Source organism: Lepidochelys kempii, chromosome 4, assembly GCF_965140285.1.
Source record: "Lepidochelys kempii isolate rLepKem1 chromosome 4, rLepKem1.hap1, whole genome shotgun sequence".
Taxonomy (NCBI): Eukaryota; Metazoa; Chordata; order Testudines; family Cheloniidae; genus Lepidochelys; species Lepidochelys kempii.
Genome location: NC_136383.1, coordinates 120,409,550 through 120,430,371, shown reverse-complemented (window position 1 = coordinate 120,430,371; position 20,822 = coordinate 120,409,550). Strand labels below are relative to the sequence as shown.

The 20,822-nt window shown below is 45.1% G+C and overlaps 1 protein-coding gene across 1 annotated transcript; it reads left to right on the top strand.

Annotated features, from left to right (window-relative positions):
* The first annotated feature begins 8,401 nt into the window (after positions 1-8,401).
* Positions 8,402-10,636, top strand: ADRA2C (adrenoceptor alpha 2C). The gene has a single exon (XM_073340140.2). The coding sequence runs from the start codon at positions 9,203-9,205 to the stop codon at positions 10,505-10,507; it is 1,305 nt and encodes a 434-aa protein (XP_073196241.1). The 5' UTR covers positions 8,402-9,202; the 3' UTR covers positions 10,508-10,636.
* Positions 10,637-20,822: the final 10,186 nt, after the last annotated feature.

The window sequence follows — 20,822 nt, the reverse complement described above, 5'->3', positions numbered from 1 at the left end:
CAACTCTTTCAATTTGCCTACAGCCAAGTTGCCTGTCCAGTACCAGGGCTGGTCAGGAACGTGGACTTTTGCAGTCTATGATGATTATCTGATCCCCACGCTGTTGGGAGAAGACTTGGCCAATCATGTGAAGCGGGCCAAGAGGGTGGGAATGGTCACCCGCAGCCAGGCTAAACAAGCCGTGACGCCTAGCTCTGTTCCGGAAACTTCTATCAGGACCCGGTCAGAGGTGATGGACCCGGACCCCAGGCCAACGTCTGCAACAGCAGTAGCGGATCCAGTCCCAGACCTGGAACCAGCGAAACAACCAGCAGCAGACCCATTGCCAGCACGGAATCCAGTACTTGCAACCTCAACATCAGAGGGTCCCACCGAACCTGAACCAGCAGCAGCCCATTACCCTACACAAGAGGCTCAGCCGGAGCCTGAATCCCAACATAGTGCCCCAGCGGAGAGCGGTTCACAGTCAACAGAAACAGCCCCATCTCCTATATCGCTTCCAGAGGGACCAAGCATAGGTCCACAATCCAATGAGGAACTGATGTCTCCAGCATGAAGGGAACAGTTCCAGACCGAACAGGAAGCAGATGAAAGCCTCCAGAGAGCTTGGACGGCGGCACGGAGCAACCTACCACCTCTCAGCTCTTCTAATCGATCCAGGTTTGTTGGTGAACAGGACCAAAGACCGGTTGGGGGGGTCACTCCACTGGGAGGGAATGGGCAAGGACGTTTCTACCTATGTCCAGTCTTGTGAAGTATGCCAAAGAGTGGGAAAACCCCAAGACCAGGTCAAAGCCCCTCTCCAGCCACTCCCCATCATTGAAGTTCCATTTCAGTGAGTAGCTGTGGATATTCTGGGTCCTTTTCCAAAAAAGACACCCAGAGGAAAGCAGTACATACTGACTTTCATGGATTTTGCCACCCGATGGCCGGAAGCAGTAGCTCTAAGCAACACCAGGGCTAAAAGTGTGTGCCAGGCACTAGCAGACATTTTTGCCAGGGTAGGTTGGCCCTCTGACATCCTCACAGATGCAGGAAGTAAATTTCCTGGCACGAACTATGGAAAACCTTTGGGAAGCTCATGGGGTAAATCACTTGGTTGCCATTCCTTACCACCACCAAACAAATGGCATGGTGGAGAAGTTTAATGGAAGTTTGGGGGCCATGATATGTAAATTCGTAAATGAGCACTCCAATGATTGGGACCTAGTGTTGCAGCAGTTGCTCTTTGCCTACAGAGCTGTACCACATCCCAGTTTAGGGTTGTCACCATTTGAACTTGTATATGGCCGCGAGGTTAAAGAGCCATTACTGTTGGTGAAGCAGCAATGGGAGGGATTTACACCTTCTCCAGGAACTAACATTCTGTACTTTGTAACCAACCTACAAAACACCCTCCAAACCTCTTTAGCACTTGCTAAAAAACCTTACAGGATGCTCAAAAAGAGCAAAAAGCCTGGTACGATAAACATGCCAGAAAGCGTTCCTTCAAAGTAGGGGATCAGGTCATGGTCTTAAAGGCGCTCCAGGCCCATAAAATGGGAAGGGCCATTCACGGTCCAGGAGCACCTGGGAGCTGTTAATTATCTCATAGCTTTCCCCACCTCCAACTGAAAGCCTAAGGTGTACCATATTAATTCTCTAAAGCCCTTTTATTCCAGAGAATTAAATGTTTGTCAGTTTATAGCCCAGGGAGGAGATGACACTGAGTGGCCTGAAGGTGTCTACTACAAAGGGAAAAGTGCTGGTGGCGTGGAAGACGTGAACCTCTCCATGACCCTTGGGCGTATGCAGTGACAGGAGATCAAGGAGCTGTGCACTAGCTACGTGCCGACATTCTCAGCCACCCCAGGACTGACTGAACGGGCATACCACTCCATTGACACAGGTAATGCTCACCCAATTAAAGTCCGACCTTACAGGGTGTCTCATCAAGATAAAACTACTATAGAACGGGAGATCCAGGATATGTTACAGATGGGTATAAACCGCCCCTCTGGAAGTGCATGGGCATCTCCAGTGGTTCTAGTTCCCAAACCAGATGGGGAGATACGTTTTTGGGTGGACTCCCGTAAGCTATAATGCTGTAACTCGCTGTAAATGCTGTAACTCGCCCAGACAACTATCCAATGCCACACACAGATCAACTATTAGAGAAACTGGGACGGGCCCAGTTCATCTCTACCTTGGACTTAACCAAGGGGTACTGGCAGGTACCGCTAGATGAATCTGCCAAGGAAAGGTCAGCCTTCACCACACATCTCGGGCTGTATGAATTTAATGTACTCCCTTTCGGGCTGCGAAATGCACCAGTCACCTTCCAAAGACTTGTAGATGGTCTCCTAGCGGGATTAGGAGAATATGCAGTCGCCTACCTTGACGATGTGGCCATATTTTCGGATTCCTGGGCAGAACACCTGGAACATCTACAAAGTCTTTGAGCGCATAAGGGAGGCAGGACTAACTGTTAAGGCTAAGAAGTGTCAAATAGGCCTAAACAGAGTGACTTACCTTGGACACCAGGTAGGTCAAGGAACTATCAACCCCCTACAGGCCAAAGTGGCCGCTATCCAAAAGTGGCCTGTCCCAAAATCAAAGAAACAGGTTCAATCCTTCTTAGGCTTGGCCGGTTATTACAGACGATTTGTACCGCAATACAGCCAAATCGCCGCCCCACTGACAGACCTAACCAAAAAGAAACAGCCAAATGCCATTCAGTGGACCAAAGAATGTCAGAAGGCCTTTAACCAGCTTAAAGCGACACTCAGGTCTGACCCTGTACTAAGGGCCCCAGACTTTGACAAACCGTTCCTAGTAACCACAGATGCATCCGAGCGTGGTGTGGGAGCAGTTTTAATGCAGAAAGGACCGGATCAAGAATTACACCCTGTAGCATTTCTCAGCAAGAAGCTGTCTGAGAGGGAAAGCAACTGGTCAGTCAGTGAAAAAGAATGTTATGCCATTGTCTACGCCCTAGAAAAGCTACGCCCATTATGTTTGGGGACGGCGTTTCCACCTGCAAACCGACCATGCTGCACTACGGTGGCTTCAAACTGCCACGGGAAATAACAAAGAACTTATGCGGTGGAGTTTAGCTCTCCAAGATTTTTATTTCGACATCCAACACATCTCAGGAGCTTCTAACAAAGTGGCTGATGCACTCTCCCGTGAAAGTTTCCCAGAATCAAATGGTTAAAATCGTCCTTGAAATGTGGAAAATATTGTTAGGCTTTATGTACTTGGTAGTATATTTAGAGGTGCATGTGTCTTATTAACTCTCTTTTTCCCTAAAGCTCCAGGAAAAAATCCCAGCCAGCGTTTCACCCTAGCTGAGATTTGGGGGGCGTGTCAAATATAAAGGGAAGGGTAATCACCTTTAAAAATCCCTCCTGGCCAGAGGAAAAATCCTTTCACCGGTAAAGAGTTAAGAAACTAAAGGTAACCTTGCTGGCACCTGACCAATATGACCAATGAGGAGACAAGATACTTTCAAAAGCTGGGAGGAGGGAGAAAAACAAAGGGTCTGTGTCTGTCTGTGTGATGCTTTTGCCGGGGACAGAACAGGAATGGAGTCTTAGAATTTAGTAAGTAATCTAGCTAGATATGCATTAGATTATGATTTCTTTAAATGGTTGAGAAAATAGCTGTGCTCAGTAGAATGAATATTCCTGTCTGTGTGTCTTTTTTGTAACTTAAGGTTTTCCCTAGACGGATTCTCTATGTTTTGAATCTAATTACCCTGTTAGGTATTTACCGTCCTGATTTTACAGAGGTGATTCTTTTTTACTTCTATTAAAAGTCTTCTTGTAAGAAAACTGAATGCTTTTTCATTGTTCTAAGATCCAAGGGTTTGGGTCTGTGGTCACCTATGCAAATTGGTGAGGATTTTTACCAAACCTTCCCCAGGAAGTGGGGCACAAGGGTTGGGAGGATTTTGGGGGGAAAGACGTTTCCAAACAACGTTTTCTTAGGAACCCAGATAAAGTTTGGTGGTGGCAGTGGAAGTCCAAGGGCAAAGGGTAAAATAGTTTGTACCTTGGGGAAGTTTTAACCTAGGCTGGTAAAAGTAAGCTTAGGAGGTTTTCATGCAGGTCCCCACATCTGTACCCTAGAGTTCAGGGTGGGGAAGGAACCTTGACACTGCCACTTGTAGAGGATAGAATAACTAAGCTGATGGGAGAACTCTCTCCTGTCAGTTTAGTGTGGCTACACTAGAAAGCTTGCAGCTGCCCTGCTATAAGTTCTCTAGAGTATCCAGAGCCTTAGATCAAAACCCTGGATCCATGAGAACAGGCAATTAAAATGGGAACCTCGAATCTTACTTGCAGCAGTGCCAATGGGACCCCTTGATATAATCCCTAAGGGTCTGAATTTTTCAGAGGTGCTGGGCACCCAGCGCTTTTGCTGACCTCCTATTTAGGGAGCATGCCTGTTTTGAAAATCAGACCTTAAAGGTTCCTTCCTACTAGATGCTGATTGCTCCTGTGAGGGGCTAGGGAGAGCACAGGGGTAATCTGGTTTTCCATCCTGTGAACATTTTCAAGATGTCAAAAAAAAATTTCCCATCCTGAATGGGACAAAGAGAGTCAAAATCGTGAAAATATTCGTGAAACAAAAATCTGGAAAAAAGATTGGCTCAGGTCAGTCGAAATACTTTGATAATTTCAAAGTGTTTTATTTCAATTTTGAACATTTTAATTATTTACTATAATTAGCTTTAATTTGGAAACAAAAAGTCATTTTCAACTGGAAAAACCAGAATTTTCCATTTTGAAAATGCCCAAACAAAATGATTTGATGGTTCAAAACTTGTTTCAAAAGGCAAAACAATTGTCAAAGCCAGCTCATACCTGCAAACAATTTTGGTTACATGAATCAGCATTTTCTGACAAAAAAGCAGTTCACTGGAAAAGTCCCAACCAGCTTTAGTGCTGAACACCTTCCACTCCATCTGAAACCCGAGTGTTGCACTGTGGTAAGCAAGTTGGTAAGTTACACACTCTGCACGAGTGTTCAGTACCTTCCAGGACTGAACCATAAATATGTATGGCTCTAATTCAGCAAGGCGCTTAAGCACATGCTTAAAATTAAGCACGAGTAGTTCACTGAAGTCAACGAGACTACTCAATGCGATTAGAATTAAGCATGTGCTTAAGCACTTTGGTGAAGTAGGGGCTAACTTCCCTATAAAGTCGTATTTGTTTGTTTTCTTGTCTAGTTTTGTTCTCTTAGATGTATTTTCATTCTCTTCAGATCAAATGAAAGAAACAAATTTGCTTCAAGCTGTTTTATAATCCTCTCAACATTTCTTGGCTTGTTGGTCCCAAAATATGATGAAGTTATACTTTAATCATGAATCAATGATTTTACTTTTCATTCATTTTGATAACTTTCAGTTTTTGTATTTTTTCACCACGTTTTTTTTTAAGTGGGCAGCGAGCGTTCTCATAATACTTTGAGTTAAAAAAATGAACTAACAATACACTCTGTTTTAGGTACTTATATATCCCCATTACCATAGTAGCGGAGTCCTTCAGAATCTTTAATGCATTTATCCTCATAATACTCTTGTAAGGCAAGGAAGTACTATTACCTCCATTTTACAGATAGTCTCTTTGTGCCTGGGTTCCTAAGTGACTTGTCCTAGGGCACACAAGAAGTTGGTGCTAGAACAGGCAATTAAACCCAGGTCTCCTGAGTGCTAGACTAGTTCCCTAACCACCAGACCATCCTTTCTTAGCTACAGAGATATACTGAAGTCTATCAAAGATTTCAAACAGGGCCCAAACAGATTGCGGGGGGGGGGGGGCGGGTGAGGGAAATAGCAAACAAAGTCAACAGCATATGGTAGTATCTTTACCACTCGTTTGCAAGGTCTCCGTACACGAGTAGGTTTGTACTGTTTATTGAACTTATTTAGCATGTATGTATTCACCAAATGGTTCAGATCCAGCTTGCTTGCCTTATTTATATAATTAGTCCCCTGAAGTCAGCAAGACTACCTTTCTGAGTGGGGTGAGAAGGATTTGAAGATTTGGGGTGGGTTGATATGGCTCTGAGGATTTGACACTAATTGATACCTTTGAGATTTGGCTTTGAAGAGCACGGCCAAGGCCTGACTGGTGGATGGAGTTACTGAAATACCTGCTTGGTCCGAGAGTGGCTCCTTCCAGGTAACAACTGAGGCATATTGGTTTGGCACTGGGGAATCAGCACTACTGATACTGCATTTCTTTGGTGGATGTCATGCACCACTGCCATCAACCCAGGTTTTTTCACAATCTTGAAATGTATTTTTCAGAAGAGGAAATATCAGAACCTAATGTCCTACACATAGACAAAAATTACTATAAAAGGCCCAGAGCAAGATCCTGGCCCCTGGTCCAGTGGCATTTCCTCTGCAGTTGGCTATCCCCAGCTGGAAGAACATCCCTTTGGAGCGGTGTACAGCTGGGTGTAATTAGAGTAGTCTAAAGGCTACTCTAACTTACACTAGAGAACGGACCATTCCATAGCTTGATCCAGGAGACACAAAGGTGGGCAAGTCATCTTTGCCCTCATCACAACACTGGTCCTGTGCCAAAGTCAGCTGGGTCAGACCAAAAAATCTGATCATAGCATTTAAATTTTGAGTATGAGAAGAAATGAAAAAAAAAATCAAGAAAATTTCCCTAAATTAACATTTACTTTTTCCTGCCTCAGCATGTGGGGTTAGACTGGATGACCCCATGTGGTCCCTGCCAGCCCTACATTACTATGCTCTAGAAGCCTTAAATATGTAAAAAGCCATCATTGTGACAACATTTGTTTCAAAGACATTCAGCTTTTCCCTAATTTTCACAAGGCAGAGATTGTTATATTGCATATATTTGTTTTGCATTTTTTAAAGTTGTAATATGGAAAATGGGGATGTTGTTAGCACTTAATCAAGCAATATCGTGTCTGATCATTGTTGACTCAATCCTTTATAAAGTAACTAAGCTAGAGACAATAAAAGCCACTCCTGTTAGCATCAAACGTATCCTTACTGTTTACATTATTCCAGTGTGCCTTTGGTGCTCATGAGCATGAAGGATTATTAAACAGGCTACAAGGAGCAAGCATAGTACTTGCTGGTAATACACAAACATCTCCATTCAGCTCTGTCAACAAAAGCTCAATCTTAAAGGCCATATGTTGCTCTGAATTCAGAGCCCTCACTGACACTAACGGGAGTGGACACTGAATTCCAAGGCCAGCTCACCTGAAATCTGTGGGACTAACCGTGTGAGCAAAATTATGTTATTATTAAAGCATTCGCAAATTCACTGCTTCACTAAAGAGAGAGACTGAGAGAGAGAGAGACACTGCCCCAAGAACTTGTAATCAAAAAGACAGACTCAGAGAAGACTGGATGTTCAGAAGAGGAAGTAACATATTTGTTGCAGTTGTGCTTATGTTATTAGCTCACATCTTCTGGACAGGTGCAAAGGTCTGGGGTCTGAGAGAAGAAAACAGCTCAACATGCCCTGTTATAGCCTTTGGCTTGTCACAAGAAATGACCACAAGGGAACATCACGTTCTGAACCTGGTCCCCAGATACCAGAGATTAATAATAGTCTCCTGTGCCACTGAGTTCTTCCAGAGAACAAGACTTATTTCCTAAACTTAATGAGCTGAATGGGCTTTTTAAGCGCCCAATCCAGCTCCCATCAAAATCAGCTGGAGTTTTGCCTTAAATAGGAAAGCCAAGCTCTAGAAGAGTATTACCCTTAATTCTATAAAGGTGCACCTCACAATCCGATCTGTGTGTTTCAAGCTGATCTGCAGATCTAAACGCAAACAGAGTGCATTTTTAAAGATCAGTTATAAACCACCTTTCCAATCCATTCCAGCTAGAGTGAAGACGGAGAGCCAGACTCTGTTTTTTTTTTTTTGGGGGGGGGGGGGAAGCAGCATGCTAGATGTACAAGGCTTAAAACGAAATCCCGATAAATAAAAAAAATCAAGAAATTCAACCCCCCCGCACGGTCCTACAAACTGCCAGCGCCGTTCCCGTTACTCACAGAACACACAGCCGGGAGATGAAACGCCGCGGTGGTCCGCTTCATCTCCCGCTGGGCTGCCCACCCCGAGCTGCGGTGGGACGGGCACTGTCAGAGCGGCCTCTAGCGGGCACAGCATTGACCTGCCGCTTCACAAGGCAGCGTGCGGGGCGCGATCGGACCCGCAAAGTTAGTGCTGTGACCAGAAGAGACAATAGAGCAGCGAGGGCTGGCGTGGAAACGGCGCCAGGAGGACGGACTCTGGCCACTGCATCCCCTCCATGGCGGGGCGCCGAGGGGCGGCAACGCTGGCTGCAGAGTGAGGCGGAAGTATTGGGGGGGGTGGGGGGAACCCAAACAAAAACCAACCCAAGGCGGGTCCGCGCTAAGGCGATGGAGCGGCCGCCGGATCGCAGCCGCCGCGTGTCGGCCCCTTCCCCGGCTGCAGCACCGGGCGGCGGAGCGGCGCCTGGGCGCGACGAGGCGGCAGAGGAGGGCGCGCCGCCAGCCGGCTTCGGGGGCTGCAGCCTGTAACAGCCAGCGAGCGAGGGGCGGGCGCGGGCTGCAGGCAGCGGCGGCTTCGGGGCTGGGACGGAGCATGCTCAGATCGCCCGGGCAGGCAGCTGATGGGGAGCCGCGTGTGAGATTACAGCGGAGCCAGCGGGCAGCTGCGGCTTCGCGCCGAGCTCGCTCCGGCGCGGGGCGAACGGAGGAGGCGCCGCCGAATGGGATTGCCGCCGCCGCCGCCGCCTCGGAGCTCTCCGCGCAAGGGGCACTCGCCACTCCGCGGTGCTGGCTCCCTCCTGACCCGGGAGAGCGGCGCGGAGGGGGGGTAACCTGCACACCTGGGCGCCTCCTGACCTCCGCTGCCCGCCCCGGCAGGATTACAGGAGCAGGGGGAAGGCAGAGCCCGCCCGGTGCCGGCCGTTCCTGGGCTCGGCCATGTGCCTGGGTACTTAGCGAGGAGGAAAGCCTGCAGCCGGGGGAGGGGGCAGGATATTTTGTTTGGGGGGCGGAGGGGGAGCCCCGCTCTCCAGCTGGCTGTGTGACAGAAGGAAGCAGCCTCCTCCCCCCTGGTGGGGATGAAGGCACCAACTTGGAGAGGCAGCCCCAGTGGCTTGGTCTCCGGGGCTGGGAGGTTGGCCCCCATGGCTGAATAGGACCCTCCCACTCCCACCATGGATCTGCTGGTGCTGATGAACATCAGTGTTGGCACCCCCAATGGCTCCCTTGCCTTCCCCTCCACTTCGCCCCTGCAGCAGCCTCCCTCCCACTACTCCCCTGGGGCTGTGGCCAGTTTGGCAGCTGTGGTGGGTTTCCTGATAGTCTTCACCATCGTGGGCAACGTGCTGGTGGTGATCGCCGTGCTGACCAGCAAGGCGCTGCGAGCCCCGCAGAACCTCTTCCTGGTGTCCTTGGCCAGCGCTGACATCCTGGTGGCCACCTTGGTCATGCCTTTCTCCTTGGCCAATGAGATCATGGACTACTGGTACTTCGGCAAAGCGTGGTGCAACATTTACCTGGCGCTGGATGTGCTGTTCTGCACATCCTCCATAGTGCACCTGTGCGCCATCAGCCTGGACAGGTATTGGTCTGTCACCCAGGCGGTGGAGTACAACCTCAAACGGACCCCACGGAGGATCAAGGGGATCATCCTCACTGTCTGGCTCATCTCAGCTGTTATCTCCTTCCCCCCCTTGATCTCCGTGTACCGAGACCCCGAGGGGGACCTCTTCCCCCTGTGCAAACTCAATGATGAAACCTGGTACATCCTCTCTTCGTGCATTGGCTCCTTCTTTGCCCCCTGCCTGATCATGGTGCTGGTTTATGTCCGCATCTACCGGGTGGCCAAGCTGAGGACCAGGACCCTTTCTGAGAAGCGCACGGTGCCTGAGGGCTCTTCCCTGTCTGAGAATGGGCTGAGCCGGGCCCCTCGGGGTTGCACGTCACTGAGGATGCAGCCAGGGGAGAATGGACATTACTCGGTGCACCAGTGGCGCAAAGCCTCAGAGCTGGAGGACATTGAGCTGGAGGAGAGCAGCACCTCAGAGAGCAGGCGGAGGCGGAGCCGGGATGAGCACCCCCGCAAAAGCAGTAAGAGCCAGTCCTTTTCATATTCCTACTCCTCCAAGCGCTCCAGCAATCGCTCCAGGGATCTCTTCTCCTCTCACCGCCGCAGGAAACGCAGCAGCGTCTGCCGTAAGAAGGTCACCCAGGCCCGGGAGAAACGCTTCACGTTTGTGCTGGCTGTGGTCATGGGGGTCTTTGTGGTGTGCTGGTTCCCCTTCTTCTTCAGCTACAGCCTCTATGGCATCTGCCGGAAGGCATGTGAGGTCCCCGAGACTCTCTTCAAGTTCTTCTTCTGGATCGGGTACTGCAATAGTTCCCTCAACCCGGTCATCTACACAATCTTCAACCAGGACTTCCGCAGGTCTTTCAAACACATCCTCTTCAAGAGGAAGAAGAAGAATTTTTTGCACTGAGCTGGAGTGGAGGGGAAGGGTCTGCACTGACCTTGGAGTGGAGAGCAGAGGGGCCTGAGTGCTGGAGTAGAGTAGTGAAGAAGTGGGGGATGTGAGTAAGGGTGTGAGTTCACTGACCTTGGAGTGGAGTGAAGTGGGGGTGGGGGAACCAGTGTTTGAGTAAAGAGGGATAAATAATGAAGGGGAGGGGAGATGAATTTGCATTTTGACCTTGGAGGGGAGGAGGGGAACCATAAAGAAGAGGGTGGGACATTATGTTTCAGGCATGACCACAACTGTAAAGGTCTCTGAGGTCTAGAAGCCAATCAATCAAAGATGGGGAGAGGGAGGGATGGGTTGGTGGTGGAGTGGGAGATTTATTAGCAGGTGTTTATTAGCAGTTAGAGAAGCTGGGACTTGTGCTGGACTCATCCCAGGAAGAAACCAGGTTTTACTGGTGAGGTGGGGGACAAGTGAGAAAGAAGATGCCAGGTAATAGCCACTGACAGTCTTTGATAGTCTGAAAGGATTTAAGTGTTTGCCAAAAAAAATTCTAAAGAACAATCCAAACTCTTTTCTAAATAAATCTTTGTACTCTAAACCTTCTCAATTGTGGTTTTACATAGGGCTTAAGTGAAAACAGGTACTTGGGGCTTTCTGCCCTCTAGTGGCCCTTTGCATATACCCCTGAGAGTTTCTGTTCCTCTCTCCCTCAGTACCCCTCAAAGGGGCTAGTCTCAGGGGCTGAGTTTGGGTTCTGGACTCATTCTCACATGTGCAGTTGACAGCACCCTGCTGTGCAGCTGTTCAAAGGAACAGCAATCCCCACACCACAGATGCTTTAAATCCTTCACATTTACAATCTTAGGGCAAATTAAACCCATTAGATTTACTTTTTAAAATGAGAAACAAAAGCAGGCGATGATCACTGAGATACAAGAACACATTTCTGTGGATGGATGACCGTTTAATATTAATCTCTCATTTTTCTATTTGCACTTATAGTTTGAGTCCAAATTTGTGTTTTGAGCAATGATTAAAACAAACACTCCCCCCTCCTAGGGATTTATGAAATCCCATAACTGCTGATGGGTAGGATGAGAAACAGGATGGCATCTGTGCATTCATCAACAGATTTCCAATTGCCTGTTGCCAACAGCCAACATTTAAAGAATCGAAGAGTCCCTCTCCAACTGTACTGCTGCAAGGTGCGTTTGTCTGAGGGAGGAAATTCTGCTCTGTCTTATTATGCACATCATTCCCTCCATAGGCAGTAGGATTTGGCATCTGCCACATAAACCTTTCCCTAGTAAACAACTCCTTGAAATGGAAGGAGATCTAATCTAATACGGCAGGCACCTTGAAGCATCCAAATCAAATCTATAGCTTTGATTCACGAGATATCCACTTCCTTGCTGGCTGTTTTACAGGAAGGTGTCAACAGACCCTCTTCCCTTGGGATCCCTATGTCAGAAATGATAAACCAGTAACTTAGGCTGTTTTATCTGCTTTATATTATTACTGCTCAGTTCACTTAGACTAATCTTGGGCATAGATGCAGGTCTTCAGTGGTTCAGGTTTAGGTGTAGATTTAATAGACTGTTTCCCTTCAGGACTAACTCAAATGGCAGTTTTGCCTAAGTAAAGACTACAGCTTGTGGCCCACTGAGTTTGAATGGTTCAGCTGAAAACCAAATTGGGACATTTTCAAATTCAGGCTCTTTAACCTATAGCCTTTTGGGGGAAATAAGGATTCAAGTGATGAAAAGAATCAAACTTGGTTTAAATGTTCACACTCTTGAAAGAAGAGTCATTAAGACTTGTTTTGAAGGGCTGTCCCACCTTTGCAAACTACTGATGGTTAGATGAAAGCAGCCGTCTTGATGCAGTGCACACACAAGGCTGCTAATATTAGAAAATAATGGAAGTGGCGGAGATGAGAAAAATATAAGCCATTTTCCCTTCTGTAAAATGGAGAATTCATTTTAAAATGGCATGAAGGGGAGGTGAGGCAAACTCAGGTAGTTTGAGGGCAGCATGAGATGGCAGTGTGGGGCTAAATAAGTCAATAAACTATATAATTGTCAGAACAACCAAAGCAACACATGGTAAATATGCTACCTCGGAGATGCTGGAAAGCTTCATTAAAATATCCATTCTTACCACCAGAAAGGTTTGTATTTGTCACTGGGTGCTCAGGTTGGAGTGGCTTCTCACTCTGCAGACACATTTCACTGTTGCACTCCTAATTTTTAAATCAGATTGGCGTGCCATAAACAGTCATTTCCCTGTGTTTTTCTTTGTAAAAACAGACGGAGTCTGAAAGAGAAAAGATGGTTGACAGTTAAATTTGAGTGGGGGTGAAGTACGGATGGAACAGAGGACATATGCCTTAAAAGTAATTTCTTTGCCATAAAATCATTTTAATTGGTTGGAACATGTAACAAACTGTGGCTTTATTTTCTGGTTTTTTGCTTTTACGTAACTGAATAAGGAAAGATTTCTGCAGATGCTGACCATCTGATCTGTACAGCAATGCACTTGAAAGCAGGGCATTTCCCTGTGGTTTTATTTTACCTTTATTTACAATTACTCATTTGACTGAACTCCCCCAAAGAATATTAACTTTTTTTCTTTTGACTGATACATAGACTAATATTCACCCTGACTGGCTTAAAGATGTACTGCATAAGTCCATTTGTAAGTATATTTTCCTACAAATCAGTCAATAAAGTGGATTTCTATGAAAGTTTTTTTTAATGTAACTATTGAATATGTTTCAAATAATTACAATAGGAACCAATTTATTTTTTTAAGTACAGTATTCTGTTATCACTTGTTGTGATGATCAGCGTGTGCCTGTTAACATATTGTGTGTTAATATTTCATAAAAAGTTTACAGCTTTACAATTCACCCTGTAGTTGTGCTTCTACTGAAAGGGGATTTGTGTCCTTTAGCTTTGCATAGAGGAATCTTTGATCAGATCTGCTGAGCTGGTTAAAACGTTCCCACTCAGTTATTCAATAGGAATTAAATGTTCCTGTAAAGCCATAAATGATTTTAACAACAAGCACCTGACCAGTGACTTATACTTGTTCATTTTCACTTTGCAGAAAAGTCCCCTCCAGTCTAGTGTGAGACGTTTATATGATGTTTATAAAAAGTCTGTTTCCTGACCAGTGTAACTATTGCAGGATTGTAAGTTACCACCACAGATATCACAGACCTGGTTAGGATGAGAGCCCTGCAGTCCTTACTCAGGCAAAACTCCCATTCACTTTGGAGGGAATTCATTCATTTTGCCTGAATGAGAACTGCAGAATCAACCTCCATTTGCTACAATAGGCTTTATGCACAGGTGGTTAGCAGCATCAGTTCCTTACATCAGTATCTAAAATAAGAATCTGGCCCCTAATTAATCTGTGTGATCTCCATTTAGGATTTGATGGAAAGACCATTGCAGTTAATGCAATCTTTAAGGTTCAATATCAAGACTGAGGGTGAGATTCTGATAGCCTTACTCACACTGACTAGTAATCTCATTGACTTCAGTGGAGCTACCCGTGGATGAAAGAGCTACTCAGTGTGAGCAACCTCTCCACAGATTACATCTGCTCAGTAGATGCGGTTGATTGTGTAAATAATTATCCGTGAATATTTACTTAATTATTGATGCAAAAAATTCCTCAGATAAATCACTGTTCAGCCCTGGGATGGAGAGAGTCAGATAACATGAACAATGATTTACTTCACTGGTTGAGCAACAGACTCCACCGCATTTCCTTCAATAAGCCATATAAAGTTTATTTGATCCTCTCAACTTCTCACGGAACTAAGATGTTTGTCTTTTGGTTTCTGGCACTCGGTACTGTTTAGAGCAGCATCATAGAGGGGGAGTGGTTTTGTTCCATTTGTGGGGCACTGTTGGTAAAGTCAGGGTCATGGTATGTATTCCAGAAGCACGTTTCTAATACTGGATGCCTTACATTCAACTCTGTTTTTACTAACCTTAAACTCTGACCATGCATGACTTACAGTATTAGTGGAGACTAGGCCTAAGTCAATGTAAGTTACGCTAGTTAAGTTACGTAAGTTAAGTAACTTAAGTAGACATAACTTACAGCGACTTAAAGCAGTGTCTACCCTGTGCTACGTTGACGGGAGACGTTCTCCCATTGACATAATCCACCTCAATGAGAGGCAGAAGCTATGTCAACTTACCGTGTCTTCACCAGACCCACTAAATGGACGCCGCTGCATTGATCGCAGCAGCACCCATTTAGTGCTTAAGGTAGACAAAGCCTTGCAAAGATTTACGTGACCCGAGGAGCTAGAATGAAAAAGAACAAAAGGGTTTGCAAACCAAGTGCAACATGATACTTGTAATATCCTTTGCAATGGACAAGCACCATGAGCTAAATTGTGACCCAGCTATGAATATGAGGTCATGAGTAGTTGAGCTGCCCTAGGAGGAGCCCGATGGCAGGGAGCAAATTACTGCAGCCCTGTATAGATTGTAATTTACTTCCTCCTCCTTGCACCAGCTCAGCTCTGCTGGCCAACACATTGAGGGGAAGACTGAAGGGGATGCTACTTCCTCTGCCTCCTGGGGGGAGGGAAGTAGCATCCCCACAAAATCTTCTCTCCCTCGCACCCAGACCTGTGATCTAGGCACACCACATTGTAGCTGGGGTGGAGCCTCAGACCCATTTTACTCCCCTGCACAGCTGCATAAAGGCCAAACTTGCACTATCTACCTGAAATGAAGACAAAAGCAAAATGTGGTGCCTAGAGTTTCATGACACACCAGCCCATCGGAGTCAGCAATGTTACACCAGGGCTGCACGTGGCCCACTGTTTGCAAAAATCATTGATCCATACGATGGCCTATGAAATCTCTGCTGTGAGACAGAAAATAGAAGACATTCTCCCAAATAGGCCAAATCCTGTCAGAGAGAGGAAGACTGAACCTACACAAGTGTCACTCTGCAGTGGTGGGGGAAGGGACATGGCTAGACAAGGAAGGAAAGGTCAAGGGAGAGCAGCTCTCAGTGGCGTTATACGCTGCCACTGTGTAGAGATTTCCCCATGTAAGACAATACTAACTCTGTCTGACGTAGTATGGTTTGGAACCCACAAAGGTAATCACTTCACCCTCAAGGAAGTGTTGGGGGCATACACAGGCAGGGCACCAGTGGCTATATGGCTCTTGAAGGAACCAGGCTACCATAAGAAGGGAGAGATGATGTATAGTCCCTAGAAAACAGGAAACACCAGGCCTTCATGTGAATGCCGACACATGCCCCCTCCATAAGAGTAGACAACTGTGCTACTATTCTTAAGAGGAGGAGGTGGAGTTTCTTGGACCTTCTGTGAGTTTTTATTCCTTGGGCATAATCTGGGTACATGTTCACTGTGAGACATACTCAGTTAACTCTTTCAAACCAAAGTCCTTGGATTACAACAAAGAACATTTAAGCCCTTTACTATATTTTATAGAGTATATTTTTCAATTCAATTATACAAACCCTTCCCCATAGTATCTGAGTGCCTTCCAAATGTTTATGGGGTTAGCCTCAGAACACCCCTACAAAGTTGGGAAAGGCTTTTCCTATTTTACTGAAAGGGAAACTGAGTCACAGAAAGACTAAGTGACTTGTCCAAGGTCACTTAGGTGATCAGTGGCAGACCTGGGAATTGAAGACTGGTCTTCAAAGTACTAGACTAGTGCCTTGTCATAAGACCAGACTTCCTTTCATTTTTCAGCTTTTATATATGTATTTTAAAAAATTGAAATTGACACAAAATAGCATAATTTTTTTTATCTTTAAAAGATTACATTTATGCTATTTTTACATAGGAACAAAGTGCTTTCTTGTCAGTATAATTCAGCTTTAACACAAATTTTCTCTATTGTTCTGTTCTGCAAAATCTAATGAAAAGTAACACAATTACTTATTCAATTTGTCTTAACATATCAATTCAAATGCATTTTTAAATGCCCACATTTAAGGTATAGCCATAAAGGTATTTCCCTTTCTTCTGCCTTAATGTCAGTTAGTTGTATGAGTTATCAGCACTTCTGGGAACAGCATTTTTTCCCCCTGTGTGCTCAGCTGATTCAAAGAAAGATGTACATCAACACAATGAGAACAGATAATGAGGATTTGTGTTTTTCTGAATTAGTTCCATTATATCTTCCTTCTATAAATTAAAACAGGCCAATAGGAGTGGTTGTTGTGGAATATTTTCTAGCAAGTGACATGGTCAGAGAAACAAAAATCTGAATGGTTCTGGCAGTTCTGCCCTCAGATATGCACAGTCAACTTCCACCAGATTCAGTGGGAGTCCTGTGCATGCAACTGAGAGCAGAGCTTGTCCCTAAATATGGTTATTAAAGGGAAAAACACCAAGTAAAAATAAAAGTCACGCATGGTAAATGTTGACTGAAAAAAAAAATCTTTCTGTGACTAGCTCACTGGAGGAAAGGCTCAACAGTAGCTCATCTCCAGTTCGGGCTGTTTGTCATATAGATTGAAGCTGCCTTCAAGGCAGTTGCAAAGAGGGTCCTACGTTCTGTATTTTGTTGCTGCTAATTCAGGACAGACCCTACCATTTATTTGTTCTCCCACTCTCTTCTGTACCCTTTCCCTCAGAGGAGGAAAAAACTCTAACACTGCAAAGAATGATTTTACATAACCACAAAACACATATTTTACCCCCCATTTTGAATGATGTGAATCTGAACATTTGAAGTGAACAGGATAGGAACCTAACCATTCAAAAATGTGTGGTCACAAATAAATCTAAACTCCAATTAACTAATTCACTACTTGGTTAATGGAATGCAACACCCCTGAAGTCAGAATGCCTGTGAATCCAAGTGGTGGGTTTGGCTCCAAGCCTTTCTCCTTATTTGTCTGTAATGCGCCAAGCACACAGCTGGCAGTTAGTACGTAATAAAACCAAAACCAGTCAAAGGCAGCTACTGGAACTAACAAATCTGTCAATACTATAGACTGCTGTTGGTTCTCTGCAGAGATTTTTATTATTTGTAATCATCATAGCACCTCTGAGCTCCAGTCAGGGACCCGTCACAAAAATGAGAAGGAGGAGCAGGTAGTGGTGTTCTTCACCCCCATTTATGCCCAACAGCCAGGACACTTACCTAGGATGTAGGGGCACAGGTTTGAATCCTTGCACTGGAGCAGGGACTTACACCCAAGTCATGCCCTGCTCCCCGGTGAATGCCCTAACATACTGGGTATTCTGGGGTGGGTTTCTCTCAACCTCTCCTGTTGAAGTGGTTCCACTTGATATAAATAAATTAAATAGTCGTTGGGTCAAATAGAGAGAGACGGCACGAGACTGACTCTATAGCCTGGTGGTGAGGGCACTCACCTGGGAGGGGAGACACCTATCCCTGCTTCAGTGAGTTCCCTAACCACTGGGCTATTGGGTATAAGTGTGACACCACCTTTCTCCCCCCCCCCCATTTTGTCAATGGCACCTAAGTCCTCTTGTGAATCTAGCCCTTCATTTTTAAATTTCTTTTGCTGTTAAAAATAATCAATTAAAAATGCCCCAAATGAAAATAAAATGTTTTGTTTCAGATCAAGTGAAATATTCTGGTTGACCCAAACCAAATTTTGATTTTGATTTTTCAGAACATCCAGCAAACGGAAAAGTTAGTTATTCATCCAGATTGACTCAAAAGTAGTGAGGAAATCACTATGTTTCCATGCCTATATCTGATTAAAGGCTCAACCATGCTAAGTTCTGAGCACTTCAATGGGAACTGAAGGCACTCAGCACCCCTGGATTTCAGTGCTGAGGGTGCTTAGTATTTCTCAGGAAGCGACAGCCTCTTTGTAGGATCAGGTACTTACTCCCCACATTCAGAATGCTTACTTGCTTCCTGAAATTATGGCCCTGTTGTCGCATCTGGAATTGCAAATTCCCTTTTCCTATCAAATCATCAACTCATTTTTTACAACTTCAGCATTGGTGGTGCCCTAGGACACAACATCACAGTAATATATTTCTAATGGTCGGCTAGCTGGCTGGCAATAAATACGTTGAGTAGACGACTGTAAAATAACCCTAAAGAAGGGATATAGTCCTTCATTTAGTTTTCAGGAGCCAACATATTTTTATTACCTATATGGTAATGCTCAAGAACAACAACGATTTACAGGGCCAAAGGTGCTGTGAAGTCTGAGAAGAGCCCGTCTGTAGCTGCTAGGCAGGGCAGAGGCAGCTTCTGTGCAAAATTGAGCTCTGCCTATGTGAGGGATTGGGCCAGAGAATGAGCATAATCATGGTTCCACTGGCTAACCCTTCCCCTGACCCCAGATTCCTCCCTTTAAATCCGGATTTGTTCCTGGATTGAGCACAGTACCTATCCCAAATTCCACAACTGCTAGCAAATATTCTTTATTCTTTTCATCACCACCAGCCATTCCTCCTTTCCACCCTCTCTATTTTGCTGTAAACAACCTGCAGTGGTGCTTACAACGATTCACATCCCTGCCTGGCTTCTCCCTGCCTTTTAAATGGGTCAGTCATCAGAAAAATCTTGGACCATTATTAACACCAAATAGTACCTCACACCACAAATGGTCCTATTTATTCCAACTGCACTAATGATGGAACAGACAGTACTCAGAGCGAGTAAGGGTGCTGAAACTGGACCCAACTTCTTTAAGCCTTTGTAATGTACGCCAGCAAGCCAGAATGCTCTAGCCAGACTCTTCAGCCATTGCTTGTCAATTAAGAAGCTGTATGAAGGCTGGAATAAAAGTTCTCTCTTGCTTTTGAGCCACTAATTCAAATTGCCTGGATGGTGTGGCTAGGGCATTTGCCTGGGACTCAGGAGATGTGGGTTCATTTCTTGAATCTGCTCCTGGCCTGCTGTGTGACCCTGAGCAAATCACTTCACATCCCGGGAATTCTGACTGTTTATCTGTGACGTGGGGACAATGATACTTCCTTTCTTTGTAAAACACTGGGAGACCGATGGATGGAAAGTGCTATATAACAGCCAATAGTAGTAGTATTCTTTGATTGGATATCAAGGTATAATTTATTTGTAAAGAGTAAATCTGTCTCTTTCCTTTCCAGTCTCCTTTGGTTTTGCTTTAAGTCATTGTACGCATTTTATGCCTGGAAATCTGCCTTGAATCTTGCGGGAAGTGAAATATTGAAATGAAATGAGGACAATAAGAAGGGGCAATTTTAAACCTAATTCAGGAAATTCAAGGTCCCTTTTCAAACATGATGCAGGCCATTACTTAACTAAGTTTACCTGAAGTCATATATTCTAATTGTCTTGCTTAATGCTCATTATGAGTCAGTTACTCTGGGTATCTTTAGCCTTGAGAGCCTCTTTAGATCATCTGCAATTTCTGGTAGTAAATTATACGTACAAGAAAGCTTATGTGGCAGAACCAAACCAGCTCGAGCCCCTACCCGGAAACTTGGAAAACTTAATACAACTTCCCTAGGTGTCCTTAACAGTCAGAACTTCCCCACTCAGAAGCACTGTGTAAAAACAAGGACATCTTTATTATGGGGTGAATGGACACAGTCATAAACTTGAAAAAGCTCAGCTCTGCACCCAACTGGTCCTAGCAAGTCGAGTTATGTTTCTAATCATATGCCTGGGTGAAAGTGTGTTATTTTTTAAAAAAGGAGATATGAAAAATGAGGTAGCTCACTACTACTGAAGCAAAGGTTTGTTTTATATTTTTATCTTCTAAAATGCAGTTGGCAAGATGAGAATTAAAAAAAGGAATGTCATTTTTCAAAAGAATCTGAAGGCAATCACAGCGAGGAAGACATTTATATTAGACCTAGAGGGAATGCCTGTTTTTTTACATAACAGATGGGTTCAGGTCACAAAATTCAGATCTAGATTCTAATAGTGAACTTCAAGTTCAAGGGTGTTTACCCCTAGGGTTTTGTGTAGGTCTCTCTCTAGACTCTAGTGAGATTTATTGATCGGATTTGCTAGGACGTGTTTAGTAGAGAACAGAAAGATGGGCACCATGGCTCAGATGGGTAGCAATATGGTCAGCTACTACACTGATGGGCGCAGAACAAGATGCTCAACAGATAGAAAATAAATTGCAAAGAGTGATGGAAAATTCACGTGGAAGAAAAAGCAAACGGGTTCTATCCTCAGGGTAGAGTATATAGAGCAACCACATTACAGTTTGCGTATCTGTCAAAACCTTGGGAAGACCTCGTTCCAATTGCTATGTCAGCAGTAGAGATGATTTAGCTTGAATCACAATGGTTATGTGTATGCTTCAAGTGAACTAAGCTAAATGC

What these genes read in the sequence shown, in the direction of transcription:
- ADRA2C (XM_073340140.2), top strand. Translation starts at nt 9,203, where the DNA reads ATGGATCTGCTGGTGCTGATGAACATCAGTGTTGGCACCCCCAATGGC.